The sequence below is a fragment of the Notolepis coatsorum genome (genome assembly GCF_963971535.1).
Source record: "Notolepis coatsorum genome assembly, chromosome: 7".
Lineage (NCBI taxonomy): Eukaryota > Metazoa > Chordata > Actinopteri > Aulopiformes > Paralepididae > Notolepis > Notolepis coatsorum.
This window is the reverse complement of record NC_140171.1, coordinates 8,536,431-8,560,672: the sequence shown is the minus strand read 5'-3', so window position 1 is coordinate 8,560,672 and position 24,242 is coordinate 8,536,431. Positions and strand designations below refer to the sequence as shown.

The window sequence follows — 24,242 nt, the reverse complement described above, 5'->3', positions numbered from 1 at the left end:
ATAAATTGTAAAACGCTTTGGATTAAAGCGCTATATAAATGCAGTCCATTTACCAAGGAGTGATTAGGATCATAACATCTTATAAATCAGAGCCTCTAGGGGGCGGTATACAGTCCATTTCCCCTAAACACGTTGTAGGCGATTATATGACTCAGACGTGGCGCTGTTCCACGAGCAACAGGATCTTTCACAAGTGCTTTCACAGTATGAGTGATGTTGCAATGAAAACAATGTATCAGAGCATCCAGGCCAAGTCTGTGTAGCAGCCTTTTCCTACAAGTCACCAGAACTCTGACCCCAATACTGACCCCCCATGCTATTTCTACCATTTCTTTTCACCTTCACCTTCAGTGAATCCTCTAGCGAACCTTCACTGAATCCTCTAGAAAACCTTCACTGAATCCTCTAGAAAACCTTCAGTGAATCCTCTAGCAAACCTTCACTGAATCCTCTAGAAAACCTTCACTGAATCCTCTAGAAAACCTTCAGTGAATCCTCTAGCAAACCTTCACTGAATCCTCTAGCGAACCTTCAGTGAATCCTCTAGCGAACCTTCAGTGAATCCTCTAGCGAACCTTCACTGAATCCTCTAGCGAACCTTCAGTGAATCCTCTAGCAAACCTTCACTGAATCCTCTAGAAAACCTTCACTGAATCCTCTAGAAAACCTTCACTGAATCCTCTAGAAAACCTTCAGTGAATCCTCTAGCGAACCTTCAGTGAATCCTCGCAAACCTTCTGTGAATCTTCTAGAGTCTAGCAAACCTTCACTGAATCCTCTAGCGAACACTAACACACAGCTGATAATATCTCTTTACAGCACTAACACACAACTAGAGCTGATATCTCTTTACAGCACTAACACACAGCTAGAGCTGATAATATCTCTTTACAGCGCTAACACACAGCTAGAGCTGATAATATCTCTTTACAGCACTAACACACAGCTAGAGCTGATAATATCTCTTTACAGCGCTAACACACAGCTAGAGCTGATAATATCTCTTTACAGCACTAACACACAGCTAGAGCTGATAATATCTATTTACAGCACTAACACACAGCTAGAGCTGATAATATCTCTTTACAGCACTAACACACAGCTAGAGCTGATAATCTCTCTTTACAGCACTAACACACAGCTAGAGCTGCTCCTCTCTCCTTACCAGCACTAATAATAATAATAATAATAATAATAATAATAATAATAATAATAATAATAATAATAATAATAATAATAATAATAATAATAATAATAATAATAATAATAATAATAATAATAATAATAATAATAATAATAATATATAAAAGAAAGGGTAAAAAAATATATATGAAGTTTCTTTAATAGTTGTCATACAGAAGTACAGAATACTTTTATACAAAATGCTTCTTTCTGTTACGCTCCAGAGACTGTGCTAGACAAAAAAGACAAGTATGAAATAAAATAAGTATAGCATGTAAAAAATAGAATGTAAAAAATAGAAGTCACGTACGTAGACACAAGTGTTCAGTATGTACATATGTACAATGTTCAATGCAGAATAGAAGTAACTGAGTTACCATACAATATACTATGCAATATACTAATATACAATATACTATATAGTGCAAAGCAGAAATGGGATGAGGTACAATTTAGGTACAATTTACAGTAAGGTGTACTGAGGTATGTGTTGTAGTGCAAATTCTTTGCCAATAAATATAAAGTGTGTCTAGGTGTTCTAAAGTGTGGAGAGTGGGTGCTGCAGTGTGTTGTTTGTTTAAAGTGAGTGTGTGCTTGTGGAGGATGTGTGTGCTGTGAGTGCATTTGATGGTTGTTGCATAGTGTTATTGTTCGTTGAGCAACCTGATGGCCTGGGGATATATGTATAGTAACAACAGAAAAAAATTAAACAAATAAGATAAAAAAAAGGAAGCAAGGTGCTGTCCAATTGGACGAAACGGTAACAAGAAAATTAACAAAAACAACGGGATCTGTGGCTTAAAAGAAAAGAGTCAGGGGGTGGGCTACTTGGGAGCAGGGCCGCGTTGCGTGAAGGCAAGTGTGAACAGGTGTGTTTTTAGGGGGGCTTTGAAGAGGTTGATGGTGTCAGAGCCTCGAATGGAGGGGGAGAGGGAGTTCCACAGTCTGGGGGCAGCTACAGAGAAAGCTCGGTCTCCCAGTGTGGAACGCCTGATGCGCCTGGTGCGGGGGATGGTGAGGAGGTCGGAGTTGGAGGAGGCCTCACTAACTCACTCACTAACGCACAGCTAGAGCTGCTCCTCTCTCCTTACAGGCAGCACTAACACACAGCTAGATCTGATAATCTCTCCTTACAGCACTAACACACAGCTAGAGCTGATCATCTCTCCTTACAGCACTAACACACAGCTAGAGCTGCTCCTCTCTCCTTACAGCACTAACACAGCTAGAGCTGGAAACATCTATAACACCCCACCACCACCATCCTCCCCCCTCTGATAAGGAGCCCCCCCCCCTCTCCCTCTGGATAAACATGAGAGGGGAAATGGAGGCAGGAATACAGAGGGGGGAAAGTTAGAGAATGAGGAGGAAGTTACTGTACAACGTTCTGGTGGAGAATAGCAGGTGGGAATGTCTGATAGACAAACAGTAGCAGAACAGAGAAGGGGTGTATAAAGAGGACAGATATCGCTGAATTATCTCTGATATTTTGAGCTCCGAGCCTTGACATTTAGCCTTTATCCAATTTTCACACTAGCGCTCGTCTCCCTATGCTTTCTCTCTTGTTGTTGCTGTTCTTAGCTCATTCTATTTAAATCTTTCAAAAATGTTCTTATGTACCTCAGTTGCTATTGCATGCACATATTTGTGTTTTATTACACGTAGTATATGTTCATACATACCAACTATTTCGCCTGTTTTATTCTCCACCCATCGATCATCCATAGCAACACCACTATCACCGACATCCAAGATGGGGGGTACCCACTTGAACGGCCCTTCTAAGGTTTCTCTCCTCCACATTGCCTGTGGTGCTTTTATCCTATTGCTAGGTTTTTAGTGAGTTTTTCCTTACCTTCGCTGGGGTATGTCTGGGAGTGTTGTTTTGGATTTCATGATGGGTTTTTTTGTTCTTGATTTATTGTGATGTTTCTTCTTGACTTGTTTAAAGAAGACTTGTCCAGCCCATGGGGACATTAACGTGTGACTGCGGGCTTTACAAATAAATTTGATTTGATTTGATTTGAAACGGCCGCTAGATCAATAGCATGAAAATAAACGAGGACAGGTGCTCTTTTGGGAAACGCTTATGTCGAAGGATGAAAAGAAAGAAATAACTGAAGAGGTGGGAAAGGTTTAAAAGTCTTTACATGACGCTACATCAAGGAATTCTAATTAAAAAGTGGAGAGAGAATGAAAGAGAAAAGGGACTGGGAGTCGTCCTTATCTAGCTTGAGTGAGGGAGGTTTTCCGGGAAGCAGAGCTGGCCAGAGCTCCAGGAAGCTCAGGAATGTGTGTTCTCAGTGTCACCCACGAATTCCTGTTCCCGGACTACATCTCAATAATACACGTGTGTTCATGAACTCGATTGGAAGTGTATTATGTGTCTGTGGGGGGGGGGGGGGGGGGGGTCTATGCTCTGCTGCAGATGAGAAGATAACAGGGGAGAGAGATTATTGGCATCAGATTATTGGTTCTCATAATCTCAGTCATTGGGTTTAAAATAGGTAATAAATAATAATAATCACAATCATAATAATTGTAGTGAATTAATTAATTCATAATAATAATAGAATAAAAGAATCCTTAGTCTACTCTCTTTGTGGACCCACCGTGGAAACCCCACTGACAGCTCTACTGAGTCTGATGATAGTGATGTGTCCTGAGGGGGGGGGGGGGGGTTACCCAGTGGCTCGGGAGGTGATAGTGATGATGTGTCACGAGGGGGGGGGGGGGGGGGGGGGGGGGGGGGGGGTTACACCAGAGGTCAGAGAGACATTTTGGGAAATTCCAGTGACATGAGCAACACCCCCCCCCCCACACACACACACACCCACACGCACACCCCAGGCAGAACCGAAAGTTGGTTGGAAGGGAAGCAGGGGAGCGGACGTATTATTTTCCCATAAGAGTGAACTTTTACTTCAGAGCAAGTTCACTGCCCACCGAGCCAACACTTCTTCCTACCGGCAGAAGCAGTCTGTCAACAGTTCTAGCTTCTTTTTCCAGTTATTTTTGTCTCAAGGACTTGACTAAAAATGGAAACAATATTACATTTTCCTCACTGGCTTATACTTTTAATTGTTTCGCCGTTGCTGTTTCTCTGTAGTTCCTATGGATCCCCGTTTGGTAAGTGACAGGTTTTCCTATTTATTAACGCTGTAAGCAGAGTTGGAGAGTTAACTTAAGTATACTATGTAAAGTACGTTTTTGTGTGTTTTTATTTGTACTACTTTTTGAGCATTTTAAAACTACCCAAAAAAATCTTCTACTTCAGTAAATGTTTAGTATTTAGGCTACTTGTACTTTTATTTGGGTACGTTTTAGTTTTGGTCATAAGAGCACTGTGTCCCACGAGGATGAGATATTTCATTTACAGTACGTTTTGTTGGTATGATTGAAAAGGGATCTACAAACCTGGGACTTATACTGATCAAGAATGACAGAATGAGTTCTAACTTCTTCAGCAGAACTGCAACACAACTTGGGGGCAATATTGCAGTGTGCACAAAATATTAATAATTTTTGTTCAAAAGTATAACCAATAAGTCTTAATTAGTAGTTTTTTGGAGTGCTATTTTCTCATTGGATTAATCCTACTGCCACTTACTGTATGTGGGGCGACAGTGGATCAGGAGGTAGAGTGGTCGCCTGGTGATCGGAAGGTTCCCCGTTCGATTCCCGCTCCTCCCGGGCAGCTTTGAGCAAGATCCCGATGAGCCAGTTGGCACCTTGCATGGTTGCCATGGTTGCCTCTGCCGTCGGTGTGTGAATGTGTGAATGAATGGGTGAATGTGAAGAACAAAACATTTGAAAGTGCTTTGGATAAAAGCTGCTATATAAATGCATCATTTACCATTTTACAATTTGATTGAAGTAACAGCACTTCTACCTGAGTAATATATTTCAGTAGCCTACTCCTTCCACCTCTATACTGCAGTAGCAGCAGTCCTACTAGCAGATGTCGAGGTTTGGGGCAGAGCTGCGCCCACAGCTGATGCAAAGTCAGGGCGTCTAGTGTTTTACTTCTGTGACCAGAGCTTCTCTTCATTTGATTTCCTTTCAATTCACGCGTTGATGTTTCATAATTTGCCTTCATAATGAGCTTCTCGTAAATTATTTCCATATGATTTAGAAATGTATCAAACTATTTGACCAAAACATTTTTATAAAATAATTACAATAATATACAATAATAATAATAATAATAAGTATTATTATTATTATTATTATTATTATTATTATTATTATTATACTAATATGGGATGGCATATTTATGTGGGAGGGCGTCACACTAAAGTCAGTCAGACGTAGCCTCATCAAGCAGCACAATAGCTGGAAGAGGTGTGTCCAGGAGTTTTGGGCTCCATAACAGCCAGCGCTCGTCGATAACAGCCGTACTTCCGATAATCACACTTCCAATCTCTGTCCAGTTGCATGACTTCGAACTGTTTCAGCCAGTGTGCAGAGTTCAGACTTTGGGGGGGGGGGGGGGGCAAACCACTAACAAAGTTATTTCCAGGCAGAGACATTGAGAGAAAAATATTTATCCATAGCTCTGGTTGAAAAATATAATTGAGTCCATGTCAGTTGCCCGGCAAGCAGTGTTCGAATTATGAGGGGGCCAATGGGGGCTCAGCCCCCATAGCTATAGTCTGAGCCCCCATAGTCAAGACCCCCTGTGGGGGTCTCTCAAAAAATTTATATAATTTTTTTTTTTTTTTTACGAATTAATATTATTTATGTTACCTAAATAAATTGTTAATAGATCATATTTTTCTTTTCAGTTTTTAAAAGAACTGAGTAATTAATGTTGTGGAATAGGCTGCATTTCACCTCCAAGCCGCTATGCGTCACCCATAAGTTTAACGCTACTCCAACCTAGTGAAGAAGAAGCAGCAAGCAGCTGCTGTAAACAGAAAGCTGCCGGTCCGTGTCCTGCAACTGAAAACATAAACACTAAACAGTACGCCACATGCCGCCAAAAAGAAAAAAGAAAAAAAAGGCTCAACCCGCCGCAAGGCTGTACAAAGCTGGACAGCTTTGGTTTTATAAAAAGGCCAAAGACTGACGCTGTTAGTGTAGCAGCTAGCAGCGCTACTGTCACTGAAGTTGACACTGCTAGTGCTAGTACTAGTGTTAGCTCTGCTGCTCCTGTGCGCAGTGCACCTGTTATTGTTACAGCGCCGGTTGCCACTGCCAGACCCGAGTCTCCACCACTAGACCTGGACTGCGCTGCTACTCAACCACCACAATGCTGGGGTCCGAGTCAGTGGAACTTTTGGAAAAATAAATATGACTGGTTATTTGCCAAGGAGGGATGCATTGGCTGCCTTCCATGTAAAAACGCCAAGATATTGTTAAATAAATCATTTGGAGCCCATTTGGCAGAGCAGTGGATGAATGGGACTGTGACTAGCTCTCAGAGCAAGAAGTTGAGGAAGAGAATATAGTCGTCACTACTCGCTTTGGATAAAAGAGGTCAGTGGTTTGAATCCCGGCTCTTCCAGTCTGCATGTCGGTGACATTCTGCAGTAGTTACTTTTCTTCTTGTTGTTCTAAGAAGATGCTGCTACTATTTTTCATACAGTTCTTGATTACCTGTGCACATTTGTTTATAACATTATTTATTTTGATTTATACAAGTATTTATTTTATGTTCATTTTATTATCAGATGATAATGTTACTTACTGTATCCTGATAAATGCTGCTGTTGTGCCATACAACTATTTATTTTCCATTAGATTATTTTGTTAGTTTTTGATTTATAAGTGCAGAGACAAATAAATGTTAATTCAAGTTCATAAATTTGGTCTAATTTTTCAAATTAAATTGTTGTATTTTTTCAGATGCAAAATGCAAATAAGTAAATATGGCATTATATATCAGAGGTGAGTAAGAAAATGAACAAATATTGATGGTTAAGAATGAGCCTGAATAATGACATCACACAATAGTCTAATGCATAGGTGTCAAACTCATGGCCCGCGGGCCAAATGCGGCCCCCCCAAGAGCGCCGGTAAAAAAATAACGGCGTTAAAATAATTGTGGGTTAATGCGTTAATAAAGCTTTGACAGCCTTAGTTATTACACATTCTTACACATACATGTGTGTTGAACATCTGAGGTATTGATGAAGTAACAAAGGAAAAAAGCCAAAAGCACTTACTCCTCAGACATTCTTTGACAATTTTACAGCCCAAAATACAAAAAAGATCCAGGCGGAATAGGTAACAAAGGGTTGAAGAAATATTGTCTGAACTGTCAGATGCAAGCTGGCTGTGTGACATAACCGAGCATCTCGCTCAATTGAATAAGAAGCTGTAGGGACGCAAACAAGTCCCACCCAAAACTTGACCAATATAGTTGTGAACTGAGACAACCCTTATTTTGTTATTTTTGAGTACAGTTACAGTTGTGTGTTCATGCAGACACATAATAGCAATTTCATTACGAATTGAAAATGGGGGACCTTGATGAAGTAAACAAGTCGAAAGTCCTTCTCTGGTCTGCATTCCCTTAACAATTGTGTGTATTGAGCTGTACTGTACTGTACCCATTCTGCAATCTGTTAATTAAAGTTAATTAAACTATCTTCCATTGGTGGCCTCTGCAAGGTTGTGTGCAGCCATTTGTTTTTGTAACATCTGCTACATCTGTCCCACGTGTTCTTTGCAGCTCAGTTGTTAGTTCTGCCCTTCTTGACTGTGACAAAAAGGTTTTGAACAAACTTAATGTCATAGCTTGTATTTGATGATATTCTTCTTTGTTATTTACTTGAATGGTTTGATCATTGATTGATGGAGTAATATGGGGTTCTGATAAACTAAAATTATTTGTTAAAATAACATAAGCTAACATATATTTCTACATCTATGCAAATGCATATGCAATATGTATAACTTGAATAAGTAATAAATACAGAAACAACATGTTTAACAATATGTAAATGAGTAGCTACATTTATTTTACATTACATTAACATTAATACGGTCTTTGGCCCTTTGAGGGCAACCATAATGCTGATGTGGCCCTCTGTGAAAATGAGTTTGACACCCCTGTAGAGAGGAACTGAGGAGGGTAGAAAGAAAGAGAAGTCACCGCTGCTCTGTGAAAATGAGTTTGACACCCCTGTAGAGAGGAACTGAGGAGGGCAGAAAGAAAGAGAAGTCACCGCTGTAGACAACTGACTCAATTTTGGATCTAGAATTCTTATTTCTTGTGATAATATAAATTAGATTGGGAGAGTAGCTTAATATAAGCCTAATCTACTGGGGGAAACCTTGTTTTAACATTTGAATAGACTGCTACCTAATAAGGTATTACACTCTTATCTTATGAGCTTGTATAGCACATCTGCAGACATATTGATCTAGTGCAGGGGTCGGGAACCTTTTTGACTGGGAGAGCCATAAAAGCCAAATATTTCTAAATATATTTCATTGAGAGCCATATAGTATTTTTAACGTATAATAAATTAAATATGTCTTACTTTTAATGCGACTTCTGGTGCTGCATGGTTTTGCTGATGGCCTTGTAATCTGGTTCATACGTGCTGACGTTGAGCTTCATGCAGGCGTTGAGGCTTCCATCAGTTAAACGTGAGCGTAGGTTAGTCTTTTTTTTTTTTTTTTTAAACATTTATTTATTAGTCATCAAGGGTACAGTTGAATACAGTACACATTGAATGGCACATTTTATATTTTCGCCCTTCCCCCCCCCCCTCCAGGGTTCCCACAGACATTGCAAAATTAAATTCAAGGACTTTCTCAAAAAATAAAATAAAAAAATAAAAGGATACAGTTCACTTTTAAGTGCTGTTTTCTATAGCAACAATTTATAATAATAATTAATAAAGAGATTTTTTTTTAAAAATGTAATCGGATCCAATATTTATGGCTCAAAGCCACTCTCCGACAATTAGCAATACCTTGTGTCAAAAACAAGCACTAAGCATTTCAAGGACCTTGTATGAACCCTCCCCCCTCCCTCCCATTTTCCCTCCCCTGTCCTGCCCAATCCTACAAATACACAACAGAAAACATAGAACATACAAACACATATCTCTCTCACTCATCCTTCCTTCGTAGGTTAGTCTTAAAGGGGAACTATCTTATAAATGGCCTTTTTGAGTGTTTAGCATTGTTTCCTAGCTATGTGAACTTATATTAATATGATCTATGTCTCAAAATTCTCATATTGGCGCATTCTTCCAATTCTCCTCTCACAATATTCACCCTCACTGAACTGAGTCGTTTGAAAATGTGCCTATATGTGATGTCATATAGTCACTGCTGCATGTTAATGTTCAGGCGGATGTAAAGCCACACAGTGGTTTAGGTGGCACCTGTAGCTGCGGCTGCAAAACAGCTCGAAATCTTGAGGTAGAAAAATGCTGTTTTTGAGGACTTGATTAGAAATACAAAACAATGAATAAAAAAAATATATATATTACAGAGGTGTTCCATAGACTCACAGGAATTGTGTAAAAGTGCCCAAATAGTGAAAGAAATAGTAAAATAGTTCCCCTTTAATGTTCCTCATATGCGAGAATGACTGCCCATATGCATATATAGAGCCAAACATGGTCAATACGGCAATACTCACGCTGCATTGTGTGGTATGTCACAGGAAGCTCGTTCCAAGTTTTAAGAATCAGCTGGTCTTCAGGTTGAAGATTTTTAATTTCTGTCCACTTGTGTTCCCTCGCCAGCTCTGCTCGCTATATCTTCAGCTACAGATATTATTAGCTGTATCTTCAAAACTAATTTCTGTTTACTTTAAAATGACACAGTATTATTAAGAAATATCACAAGTATTAAAAAAAAAAAAATTTTTTTTTTTTTTTTTTTTTACTCAAAAATTTCTGGGAGCCATATGCTGTCACCAGAAGAGCCATATATGGCTCGAGAGCCATAGGTTCCCGACCCCTGATCTAGTGTGTAGACTATTCTCTTATAGCCAACTTTTGTCATCACGACTTTATTGTTTTACAGGATAATATACTGTACCAATACTGTAGATCTGTCTCTGGGTACTTCTTCTCTTCTCTCATTTCTGGACTCTTTTTGTATCACAAACAGTACTGTATTTGCAAATCTGGTATGTCATAAATGTATCTGTACTGTCTATCTGTATGTCGTGTGTGTCATATATGTTATGATGAATTGAAAATGGGGGACCCTGAAGTAAACAAGTCGAAAGTCTTTCTCTGGTCTGCATCCCCTTAACAATTGTGTGTATTGAGCTGTACTGTACTGTACCCATTCTGCAATCTGTTAATTAAAGTTAATTAAACTATCTTCCATTAGTGGCCTCTGCAAGGTTGTGTGCAGCCATTTGTTTTTGTAACATCTGCTACATCTGTCCCACGTGTTCTTTGCAGCTCAGTTGTTAGTTCTGCCCTTCTTGACTGTGACAAAAAGGTTTTGAACAAACTTAATGTCATAGCTTGTATTTGATGATATTCTTCTTTGTTATTTACTTGAATGGTTTGATCATTGATTGATGGAGTAATATGGGGTTCTGATAAACTAAAATTATTTGTTAAAATAACATAAGCTAACATATATTTTTACATCTATGCAAATGCATATGCAATATGTATAACTTGAATAAGTAATAAATACAGAAACAACATGTTTAACAATATGTAAATGAGTAGCTACATTTATTTTACATTACATTAACATTAATACAGTCTTTGGCCCTTTGAGGGCAACCATAATGCTGATGTGGCCCTCTGTGAAAATGAGTTTGACACCCCTGGTCTAATGATTAGAATGTTGTGTGATGTCATTATTACTTAGTATTAGACTAATCCTAATGAGCTATTCCTCTAAATATGACTTCGAAAACAGCCACAATTCCAGGAAAAAAAATAGTAAAAAAAAAGATTCAGGGGGCCCCCATAGCTCTCAGGTGATAATTCGAACCCTGCCGGCAAGCACTAAGCAGTTTTTGGTTTTCAACTAAAATATGATGGTTTTTTTTCCCCGTAATCGAATCGGGCATGATATGTCATGTAGCATTTGTATCATGTTTTCAATTATTTGGATTGTACCATGGTGTTAAAAGTGGCACCATGGCGATACATAATCTTTGCTATGGCTGTACCGTGGTGAATTATCTATACGATGTCCAGTACCGTGGTAAAGTATCTATACAATGTCCAGTAGGCCTACCGTGGTAAAGGTTTTCTCTTTATTTAACCAGGTAAGAACAAATTAAGAACAAATTCTTATTTACAATGACGACCTGGAAAAAGGCCTTTTGAGGGATAGGGGGCAGGGGGGTAAAATAAATACAAAGTTAAAACGGAACAAGATTAAATCAAGTTAAAACAATGGTAAGACAAACGGAGTAAAACAAAACAGCCTGTGGGCAGAAACGGGTGCTATAGTTTAGGAGCCTTTTTGTGAGAGTGATCCGATATGGCAGAAGTGATTCATACCTTTACTGTGTAGGTCATTAAACCACTGTTATGACAATGCATCTAATAGATACCGTCCGTTACACACCTATCAACATCATCTAACTCTTTCCTCTTTGCCTCCTGTTACCTCTCTGACGACACAGACAAGCCGGTCATCGAACCCTCCACGTTGGTAGTGAAGTATGGAGATCCAGCCTCTCTCCTTTGCCTCTTATCGAAACCATGCGACAACTGCCGGGTTCGCTTCGAAGTGTCCCAAGGAGAGACTGTGAGCGGCGGTAATGGATCATCGGTCAGGTGGGACGTGGACAGAGTCACCAACTGGAGGCTGAATCCCCAGTGCTTTTATAACGCGCCAGACGGCACACAGCCCATCGGCACGATGGACTTCACTGTGTACAGTGAGTGGCTGAATACTACTATATTCTGTAGTTCAATACATTTACATTTACATTTAGTCATTTAGCTGACGCTTTTATCCAAAGCGACTTACAAGTTCTGTACGACAAGTCATCAGGAAGGGCACAACTCTATCAGCTGAGTAACAATGTTCATCAAAGTGTTGAGTGCTACAGTGTAGGTTAGTTTATTAGGACAAGTGCATGACAGTAAGGTTAGTTAGGGTTAGATATATATATATATTTTTTTTTAAATATTATATACTATACTATTTTATATACTATTCTATTCTAGATTCAGACTAGATTAACACCTGTGATATACTGAGAATATCATGTATGACGTGCTTGTGAATCTGAATTGTGTGTGTGTGTGTGTGTGTGTCTCCAGAGCCTCCAGAAGGTGTGACCCTCAGCTATCTGAACCACCCTGGACCGATGCGTGAAGGTGAGCGTCTCCACCTGCAGTGTGAGGTCCACGACGTGGCTCCTGCTGGGAAGCTCACAGTGACCTTCTACAGAGGAGACCATGAGGCAGTCGGTCCAGCGAGGTCCAGCGTCGACCCGGAGAAGAGCCCGGTGAGCCGGACCTTCACTCTGGACATTAGCGTCAGCAGAGAAGACGACGGGGTTCCGTACTGGTGTGAAGCCAAGCTGGACCTGGGACCAGAAGGACCTCAGCCCCCTCCTGTGGTGCGGTCAGGGAACCTCACAACCACCGTCTACTGTGAGTCTGATAATACTGTAGCATCGTTGGTAACCGTGACAATGTCCCAGCTGGCTAGCACACGCCAGTACCTGGGGGCCCCAGATAATGTTGGAAGAAACAACTATTGCTATGTTTTGATTTATGAGAAATAGATGAACAAAATGTAGTTTATGTGTTGATATGAGAAATAGATGATCAAAATGTAGTTATTACTTATTACAGGATCTTGTCGCAGTGGAACAGTAATACCATGGCTTTCCTAGAAATTAGGCTTTTTCTTTCAAAAGTGATTACTGGTTACAGGCAGCCATGTTGGAAGAAAAACAAACCTGTTACATTAATGAATTAATTGCATACATCTATTGTGATAAGCAGCCATTGCACTGCACTTACGTTGCAAATGATTTTCCCGGGAACGTTGTACCAGACACCAGTGTTAAGAGGTACGTGTTTGGCCAGTGTGAAAGCGTTCCCAAACTTGGCATACTGTAGGTGGAATCACTATTGTGCTAACTGGAAAAACAAACGTTTATTTATATGTAATTTTTTTGAGATGATCGCTTTTCAATTCTGAGGCATACTGTGGCAAGCAGTGCATCATGGTTGTAATGATGGTCTTCTATCGATGATTTCCTATTTGATATAAGAAAGGAATACTTAGTATCTAATATATCTGATATAATAATCAGGAGACGATTTCTAAGTTCAGTCTGATCGTTTGTTATAGATATGGATCCATACAAGTATGCAAAAGCAATAGTCAAAAGTTAATTAAATGAATAAGCAAGTAGAAACAAAAGCAAGTGAAGATAAGTCAAGTTAAGGAAGAAGAATGAATACATGACATAGGGTTTCAAGTTTTGTCACATATAAGGTAGTGAAATGCTTGGTTCTGTATGACCCTCCTGAGATTGTGCTTCATAAAACAGCAACAGACCAAACAATATACAAAATACACAATATATATAAAACTAAAATGTGCAAAAATGCAAAAATAAGGAAGAAATGATCTTGTCTTTGTGAGGATAGGGGTTCTTGCGGAGCCCAATAGCGAACACAGGAGGAGAGAGAATGGAGCGGTTTAGGGTGTTTTAATTGTTCCCCCCAAGCAGACAAGAATCACATGCAGGAATGTACAACAGACGGGAATGAATGTTCTTGGGGGGTAGCACAGGTGCACTCCTTGTGCAGTACGAGAGAATGTTCTTTGAACAGGTGCACTCCTTGTGCAGTGCGGGAGGATGGTCTTGAAGCAGATGCACTCCTTGTGCAATGCGGGAGAACGTAGACACCGGCTGTGTCAGGGGTGAGAGCAGGAACTCCGTAGTCCAGCACCAGGGGTCCAGACGGGCACGCTGGAACGGAGTCCTTGGGCACAAGAGAGGGAGGATAGAACAGGGAATAATAAGGGCGGTCAGGTGGCGTAGCGGAGATTGCGTTCGTCACCAACCCCGGAGACGCTGGATTCGCCTGTTAGAATCCAGCTCACAGCTCCTGGGTTGTCACCAGCTTGGCTGGCCGTTCACACTAATACAATTGGCAGTATTAGAGGGTGGGAGAAGCTGGCGGGGTGGGTCCGGGTCATTGTAAACAGCGACTCCTACAGTTCGGTCGGGGCGCCTGCTAAGCGCGGATAGGATCTAAGGGCGGTAGTGTGATCCTTCCACACGTTACACGCTCTCAGTGAGAGTCCGCGCTGCCAGGTGAAAAGAAGCGGTTGATTGGCTAGACGTGTGTCGGAGGAAGCACGTGGTAGCCTCCACTCTCCCAGACCGACTGTGGGGGGTAAGTGCACAGCGACCAGGAAGGGGATTGGGAATTGGCATAACGACTAACATTGGGATGGGAGAAAATCGGAGGAAAAAGGAGGGGGAAAAAGATTTAAAAATAAAACAGGGAATAATAACAAGAGCGGGTTAGCAGGGCTTCAGGTCGAGACGGCGTACCTGGGAAGGCAGTTTAACACTGCGACACCGGATGACAGGATCTGCCAGGTGATATAGGACCCGCTTGATGAGGTAATCCCTTGCAGCCGCGCTGATTGATCCTCAGGCAGGCTCGAGCCCCGATCGTGACAGTCTTATATACCCTTACAAACAAACAAACATCAGAAGCACAACATTACATTTAAGAATGCACAAATCAACTTAGTGTTTATCTTTCCATGACATTTAGGATAACATGGTACCAGGCGTTCCTTACAATAACAACCGTTGGTGTGTAAACTAACATAAACATATCTAAATACCTAGGTCCCTTTCTCCTATGTCTCCTATGTCTCGACAGTTAAATGGGAACTAACAGACCTTTGACCTCTTGCGTGAGAAGAAGGTGTTCACTATTGAATATTACATAAAAGATATATTCAGAAATACACTAGGTTGCAAGAAAGAGACATAAAAACAATATAGGGATGATTATGGATATGATTTAGATAGTATATCGTTATGATATTGTCAGAATTCACCTACTCACAGTGGTGTATATGAATTGTATGTGATTTGAGTGGTCAAATGAGCTGCTGCAGAAATGCAGAAAGCCTCATTCACCACCACTAACATCAGCCTTCACTGCCCACTAGGGCTATCCCCGACTAAGGATTTGGATAGTCGACTATGATTGGCCGAAATTTGCCGATAGTCGACTAAATAAAGTATATATTTTTTTTTAATCATTCCATTTGGGCTGTGGGGGTGCTTAATGTCTGAAGGAGTCGACTGAAGGCTTCTTGTCCTCTGCAAAAGCATGCAATTGGTTCACTGATGGATACATCTTGATATTTGTCTAGTCTAGTGTGTTCATTAGATGGGTGAAATCCTCTTTCAGTGCCTCTGTGCCTGTTTTCTTAGGCAGTTAGCCTCTAGTATGCATGCCATTAGCGTTAGCCACGCTTCTAGGCCTCTTTGCTTTTGGAAAGAATGATACCAAAAAAAAAAAAAAAAAAAAAAATTGTATTCGACTAAAAGGTTGGCAGTCGACTACGGCTCCTTTCGACCGATTAGGCGACTATTCAACTAATAGGGGTCAGCCCTACTGCCCACACAGCACCACTAACATCAGCCTTCACTTCCCCCACACAGCACCACTAACATCAACCTTCACTTCCCCCACACAGCACCACTAACATCAGCCTTCACTTCCCCCACACAACACCACTAACATCAGCCTTCACTTCCCCCACACAGCACCACTAACATCAGCCTTCACTTCCCCCACACAACACCACTAACATCAGCCTTCACTTCCCCCCCACAGCACCACTAACATCAGCCTTCACTTCCCCCCCACATCACCACTAACATCAACCTTCACTTCCCCCACACAACACCACTAACATCAGCCTTCACTCCCCCCCACAGCACCACTAACATCAGCCCTCACTTCCCCCACACAACACCACTAACATCAACCTTCACTTCCCCCACACAACACCACTAACATCAGCCTTCACTTCCCCCACACAGCACCACTAACATCAACCTTCACTTCCCCCACACAACACCACTAACATCAGCCTTCACTCCCCCCCACAGCACCACTAACATCAGCCTTCACTTCCCCCACACAGCACCACTAACATCAGCCTTCACTTCCCCCACACAGCACCACTAACATCAGCCTTCACTTCCCCCACACAGCACCACTAACATCAGCCTTCACTTCCCCCCCACAGCACCACTAACATCAGCCTTCACTTCCCCCACAACACCACTAACATCAGCCTTCACTTCCCCCACACAGCACCACTAACATCAGCCCTCACTTCCCCCACACAACACCACTAACATCAACCTTCACTTCCCCCACACAACACAACTAACATCAGCCTTCAATTCCCCCACACAGCACCACTAACATCAACCTTCACTTCCCCCACACAACACCACTAACATCAGCCTTCACTTCCCCCACACAGCACCACTAACATCAACCTTCACTTCCCCCACACAACACCACTAACATCAACCTTCACTTCCCCCACACAACACCACTAACATCAGCCTTCACTTCCCCCACACAACACCACTAACATCAACCTTCACTTCCCCCCACAGCACCACTAACATCAACCTTCACTTCCCCCACACAGCACCACTAACATCAGCCCTCACTTCCCCCACACAACACCACTAACATCAACCTTCACTTCCCCCACACAACACAACTAACATCAGCCTTCAATTCCCCCACACAGCACCACTAACATCAACCTTCACTTCCCCCACACAACACCACTAACATCAGCCTTCACTTCCCCCACACAGCACCACTAACATCAACCTTCACTTCCCCCACACAACACCACTAACATCAACCTTCACTCCCCCCCACAGCACCACTAACATCAGCCTTCACTTCCCCCACAACACCACTAACATCAACCTTCACTTCCCCCACACAACACCACTAACATCAGCCTTCACTTCCCCCACACAGCACCACTAACATCAACCTTCACTTCCCCCACACAACACCACTAACATCAGCCTTCACTTCCCCCACACAGCACCACTAACATCAACCTTCACTTCCCCCACACAACACCACTAACATCAGCCTTCACTTCCCCCACACAGCACCACTAACATCAACCTTCACTTCCCCCACACAGCACCACTAACATCAACCTTCACTTCCCCCCACAGCACCACTAACATCAGTTTTCACTTCCCCCACACAACACCACTAACACCAGCCTTCACTTCCCATTTGCAGGCAGTTTCTCGACAAACAAACAAAACTGTGCTGCTTCTGCTTTCGTTCATGTCCGTTTCCATTTTGTTGAGGCATCTTTCACTTTTCTGTGAAAAGAGTTTTCTCAGCTAAGATTTTGAGGTCCGTTAGCCATCTATTGGCCGTAGGGCCAAGGCATCCAGACAAAGGCCCAAAGTCAAAATGAAGACCGTCGTTGTTGTTTAATTTGAGGACAAGATGAGGATTTCACATGCTGGTTAAAGTCTACGACCACTTCAACATCATCTCCCAAGGGTTTTCATGTAAAGTCGTCCTTATTACAGTATGTCCAGATTTACAACGGGGTCGAATCAACTCGCTGATGAAGTTGTAAGTAACGCAACGCAACGCCAGTCGGCCCGGACGCAGGTGGGCCCAATGCCCGCTGTGTTTTATTCCTCTTCCTCATCCCTGCCCTCCTCCTCCTTTGTTTCCCTCCTGCAGACAAGCCCCACAGAGAGAACACCACAGCGTACCGCTACAACATCACAGACGGCGACCACGTGGAGCTCCGCTGCTCGGCCGCAGGTCGCCCCGCCCCCGACTACGCCTGGACCCCCCCGGCCGGGAGCCCTGTCCTCCTGACCAACGCCAGCGTGCTCGCCATCAACTACGTGGCGTTTGTTCACGGCGGACGCTACACGTGTGTCGCCAGCAACTTCATGGGAAACGTCACTGTGACGTTCGACGTGGAGGTCAAAGGTCAGTTCAACCTGCCTTCACACACACCACGGGTCCTTCCTGCTTTCGTTCCACTCCTCTTAGTATTTCTGGAGGCAGTCAGGACGTCCGAAACCCATGGACTAAGAAAACACACTTCTTCAATCAATATCTGAAAAAATACTAACCTTCGTACTGTCTTATTATTATGCACTATGCTACTAAGGAATCTACCTTGCCTATATTACTACCTAGTGGGCTGACCCCTATTAGTCGATTAGTCGACTAATCGGTCGAAAGGAGCCGTAGTCGACTGGCCAACCTCTTAGTCGAATATATAAAAATAAAAATAAAGATTATCATTCTTTCCAAAAGAAAAGAGGCCTAGAAGCGTGGCTAACGCTAATGGCACGCATACCAGAGGCTAACTGCCTATGAAAACAGGCACAGAGGCACTGAAAGAGGATTTCACCCAGCTAATGAACACACTAGACTAGACAAATATCAAGATGTATCCATCAGTGGACCAATTGCATGCTTTTGCAGAGGACAAGAAGCCTTCAGTCGACTCCTTCAGACATTAAGCACCCCCCACAGCCCAAATGGAATGATACAAAAAAAAACAAAAAGATTAAATATATATATATATATATATTATACTTCTTTTTAAAAAATAAAAAAAAAATGTAGTCGACCAATAGTCGACTAACGGCACATTTTTGCCAATCATAGTCGACCATCCAAATCCTTAGTCGGGGACAGCCCTACTACCTACTATGCTATTATTTCTTTACCAGTATGCACTTAACACTAGCACAGCCGACAAGGGGTCAAATGACCCCCAGGCATTTTCAATAAATGTATCCTCGTCACGTTAAGACTGTAGCGCTCAAGTTCAACACGGTTTGATGGGGAAATGTTACTGACCCTTGGTTGCCAGAGTTGCGCCCTTCCTGCTGACTTGTCGTACAGAACTTGTACGTCTTAATAGCGTCCGCTAAATTACTATGTAAATGTAAATGGATGTGCATCCCGTAGCGAGGCCGTGTTTGTCCGTTTCCCTTCACTTCGTATTGAGGGGGAGGGGACACTATTGAATTAGCAGCTGATTGGATCCCGTAGACTGGACCATGAAGGCAGCTGATTGGATACTGTAGACTGGACCATGGAGGCAGCTGCTTGGATACTGTAGACTGGATCATGAAGGCAGCTGATTGGATAATACTGTAGACTGGACCATGAAGGCAGCTGATTGGATACTGTAGACTGGACCATGGAGGCAGCTGCTTGGATACTGTAGACTGGATCATGAAGGCAGCTGATTGGATAATACTGTAGACTGGACCATGAAGGCAGCTGATTGGATAATACTGTAGACTGGACCATGAAGGCAGCTGATTGGATAATACTGTAGACTGGACCATGAAGGCAGCTGATTGGATAATACTGTAGACTGGACCGTGAAGGCAGCTGATTGGATAATACTGTAGACTGGACCATGAAAAGGCAGCTGATTGGCTCTGAAAACCCCCCTAAAAAGTGACTTACAAGTTTTGTACGACAAGTCAGCAGGAAGGGCACAACTCTATCAGCTGAGTAACAATGTTCATCAAAGTGTGTTGAGCGCTACAGTGTAGGTTAGTATATTAGGACAAGTTCATGACAGTAAGGTTAGTTAGGGTTATTTGATTTTTTTTTTCAGATATTGATTCATATGTAATATGACGGAGGAGAGCAGACCAGTGAACTGCAGACACTATTTCCTCTCATGATTAAAGGTCAAATAAAGGTCCTCTCACCTGCGTTAATTCTCACCCAAACAGCCTGCTTTACTTGGAACCATGTGAAATCGTGGAAGTGAATCACTGGCCCTGTGTCTTAACATGTGGACTTTAAAGAGGAACTGACAAGTAACGTGCTTGCCGATTCTGAGAATTCACCTCATCTGTCGTTCTACTGAGCTCAACCGTTCTGTTCTTCTACTGTACTATCTTATCTGATGTACTTGTGTGTGTGTGTATATATATATATGTGTGTGTGTGTGTGTGTGTGTGTGTATGTGTGTGTGTGTATATGTGGTGTATTATATGTGGTAGGTATATATGCAAGGAAGTCAAGTGAAAAAAACTACTTCTACTACTTCTAATGAATGAATGAATGAAAACTTTATTTAACAGATTGCAGAATGGGTACAGTACAGTACAGCTCAATACACACAATTGTTAAGGGGATGCAGACCAGAGAAAGACGTTTGTCTTGTTTCCATCAGGGTCCCCCATTTTCAATTCATATAGATGAATTGAAAATGTACTATCTTATCTGATGTACTTGTGTGTGTGTATATATATATATACCGTATATATGTGTGTGTGTGTGTGTGTGTGTGTGTGTGTGTGTGTGTGTGTATATGTGGTGTATACTGTATGCGAGGAAGTCAAGTGAAAAACGACTTCTACTATCTTATCTCATGTACTTGTGTGTGTATATACAGGTATATATGTGTGTATATATAATGTATATAAGTACATGATATTAGATAGTAGAAGTAGTAGAATTCGTTTTTCACTTGACTTCCTCGCACATATACCACATATTATACACCACATATACTGTGTGTGTGCGTGTGTGTGTGCGTGTGTGTGTGTGTGTGTGTGTGTGTGCGCGCGCGTGTGTGTGTATATGTGTTTTTTTTTTTTTTACATCCAAATTCCATTCTTCTCTATTTCTGGAAAGCAATATTTTGTCACTGATTCATCCGCATAGACATAAACATTATTAGATTTCCTAGATAACTTCCAACTTCCTCTTTTGAGTAAATTCTTATCCACAGCAGCCTGCTTTCTTTGGAAACAGGTCAAATGATTGAAGTGAGTCACTTTCTTTGCATGATTTCGTGACGATTTTAAAAGAGGAACTGAAACTGAAAGGTCACTTGTTTGCTGCGTCTGAGCGCTCACCTCATACGTCATTCTGTTGAGTTGTGATGTGGTGGAGGATGTGTCAGCGAACAGCTCGTGGTCTGATGTGGGACCAGCTCGTGGTCTGATGTGGGACCAGCTCGTGGTCTGATGTGGGACCAGCTTGTGGTCTGATGTGGGACCAGCTCCTGGTCTGATGTCTAACTTACCATCTTTAGATATTAAAGTACTCAACCTCTACTGTCTTTAACTATGAATGAACACAACACTCTAACATACCATCATTAGATAATAAAGTACTCAACCTCTACTGTCTTCAACTAGGAGTGAACACAACACTCTAACTTACCATCTTTAGATAATAAAGTACTCAACCTCTACTGTCTTTAACTATGAATGAACACAACACTCTAACTTACCATCTTTAGTAACTATAATGTGTGAGTGAATGGGTGAATGGGTGAGGAACAAATGTGCTATATAAATGCACCATTTACCATTTACCATTTTTTTTCCTGTCTGCAGTTGACTTCCTGCCCATCATCGCGGGCCTCGTGGCGCTGGCTGTGGTGGCTCTCATGGTGGTCGCCTTCTTCGTCTACACGTCCCACTACAGACACACCCACATGGGACACTACCAGCTGAGGGATGTGTTCCACTTCCACAGGAGCAGCAATGAGGCACAGCCCAACGGAACGGCTTAAAAATAGAGACTGTGTGTGCGAGTGCGCACGCGCGCGTGTGTGTGCGTGTGTGTGTGTGTGTCAGAGGTGTAACCCACATCCTGCAGATTCTTCCTGAGCAACGTGAGAGAAGGATCCGTCCCTTCCTGACAAAAGAAGCCAACCACCTCCTCCTGCAATCAACAGTCATGTCTCACCTCGACTAACTGCAATGCACTGCTGGTTTACCTCATACAGGACGCAGCGGCCCGCCTGATCTCCAACCCTGACCAAAGTCAGCCCACGTGACGTTACCCCACTTCTCAGAGAGCTGCACTGGCTTCCCCATTGCCGCTCACAAATCCACTTCAAGGTCCTTGATCTGGCGTACCGTGCGGCGAAGGGAACGTCTCCCCCTCCTACCTCCGGTACAATGGTCTCTAACTACACACCCTCAAGATCCCTATACGCTCTCCATCTTTTGGCCGCCTCAGACCGGGGGTCAAGCGAAGCACGCTATTCTCGGTCCTCGCTCCACAATGGTGTAGGGCTGTCCCCGACTAAGGATTTGGATGGTCGACCAAAATTTGCCGTTAGTCGACTATTGGTCGACTTAAAAAAAATATATATATATATATATAATATTTTTTATTTTTTTATTTTGTATCATTCCATTTGGGCTGTGGGGGTGCTTAATGTCTGAAGGAGTCGACTGAAGGCTTCTTGTCCTCTGCAAAAGCATGCAATTGGTCCACTGATGGATACATCTTGATATTTGTCTAGTCTAGTGTGTTCATTAGACGGGTGAAATCCTCTTTCAGTGCCTCTGTGCCTGTTTTCTTAGGCAGTTAGCCTCTGCTATGCGTGCCATTAGCGTTAGCCACGCTTCTAGGCCTCCTTTCTTTTGGAAAGAATGATAAAAAAAATCTAAAAAAAATATATATATATATATATATATATATATATATATATATATATATATATATATATATATATATATATATATATATATATTCTTTTTTACTATTCGACTAAGAGGTTGGTTAGTCGACTACGGCCCCTTTCGACCGATTAGTCGACTAATCGACTAATAGGGGTCAGCCCTACTAACTACACACCCTCAAGATCCCTATACGCTCTCCATCTTTTGGGCCGCCTCAGGTCAAGCGAAGCACGCTATTCTCGGTCCTCGCTCCACAATGGTGGAACGAACTTCCCACTACAGTCAGGACAGACAACAAAACCCAACCAAGTTTCTGCCATCGACCAAAAACACACTTCTTCAATCAATATCTGAAATGAAAAAAAATGTAAAAAATGAAGAAAAAAACGACTAACCTTCTTACTGTCTTTTACTAGTATGCACTCTGCTACTAAGTAATCTACCTTGTCTATTACTACCTACCGTGCTAATATGTCTATACTACTATATGCACTCAAGAGTGTAACACTCAAGTTCAACACTGTTTGACAAACAATCTTACTGACCCTTAGCTGCCAGAGTTGTACCCCTTCTGCTGACTTGTTGTACAGAATTTGTAAGTCGCTTTGGATCAAAGTTAATCAGCTAAATGACTCAAATGTAAATATGTGCCACAACAAGGAATTTGGGGCCCCAGCAACAGATTTGGGACCCAAGCAACAGGCACAAGCTATGCCTACGTACAGCTCAATGAGATGATAAGGTAGCAGTCCCTATACGACAAGGTTTCTTCATCTACATCATTTCATGGAGCTGTAATAATTAACACAACACAAGGATTCAATGTCTCCAATGACATCACTGGTGACCACACTCAAACTAATTTACTCAATAACTGTCAATCTAAATGCATGTGTGCAAAATGAGTTTTTGGATGTGTGTGTGTGTGAGATTATTATGTGCACAATAAATCAGTATTGTTTTTTTGTTTTGGTGAAGTGCACCTTTAACCCTGCAGGCATATGCAAGGGATGGCCTCTCGAGCACACAACACATGCTACTGTGTGCTCATTACAAAAACAGGCAGCCATTGCTGTTTGGAACAGAGGTACACAGAGGTGTTACATGCTGAGGAGATTCACAGAGATGCCTACTATATATATATATATCATTCCTAACATATATTTATTCATGTTGTAATTTTTTATTATTATTTGTTTTATTATTATTGATACTGCAACATTGTAAATAGGCCTATAATATGTTAGATAATTCCATCAGTAGCAGGGTCCAGCTAACCACTACCTAAAAACAGAGAAATACCTGCTCCTTTTTGTATTGTTGCCATGTGCTCTTCGGATTCCCCCTGTGCTGTTCATTGTTTGTATATTTAGTTGTTTTCGTGTAATTAATTAAAAGAAAATGTCAACAGTGAAGAAAATAGTTAATCTTGATTGATGATTACAGTAGGTGGCCTATTCCTGCCATCTAGTGGTTAGAATACAGAACAGAATGAATGAATGAAAACTTTATTTATTTGAATGAATGAAAACTTTATTTAACAGATTGCAGAATGGGTACAATACAGTACGGCTCAATACATACAATTGTTAAGGGGATG

The 24,242-nt window shown here is 41.9% G+C and overlaps 1 protein-coding gene across 1 annotated transcript; it reads left to right on the top strand.

Moving 5' to 3' along the window:
* Positions 1–4,144: 4,144 nt before the first annotated feature.
* LOC311231553 (neurotrimin-like) lies at positions 4,145–22,344 on the top strand. Its single transcript, XM_084318177.1, has 5 exons — positions 4,145–4,311; positions 11,762–12,019; positions 12,408–12,743; positions 17,904–18,161; positions 21,563–22,344. Exons 1-5 carry the CDS (start codon positions 4,221–4,223, stop codon positions 21,739–21,741), a joined length of 1,122 nt encoding a protein of 373 aa, XP_084174303.1. The 5' UTR covers positions 4,145–4,220; the 3' UTR covers positions 21,742–22,344.
* The last annotated feature ends 1,898 nt before the right edge of the window (positions 22,345–24,242 follow it).

Coding starts and splice junctions, on each gene's coding strand:
- LOC311231553 (XM_084318177.1), top strand. CDS start 4,221: ATGGAAACAATATTACATTTTCCTCACTGGCTTATACTTTTAATTGTT. Junction 12,020..12,407: donor GATGGACTTCACTGTGTACA/GTGAGTGGCTGA, acceptor GTGTGTCTCCAG/AGCCTCCAGAAGGTGTGACC. Junction 12,744..17,903: donor CCTCACAACCACCGTCTACT/GTGAGTCTGATA, acceptor TCCCTCCTGCAG/ACAAGCCCCACAGAGAGAAC.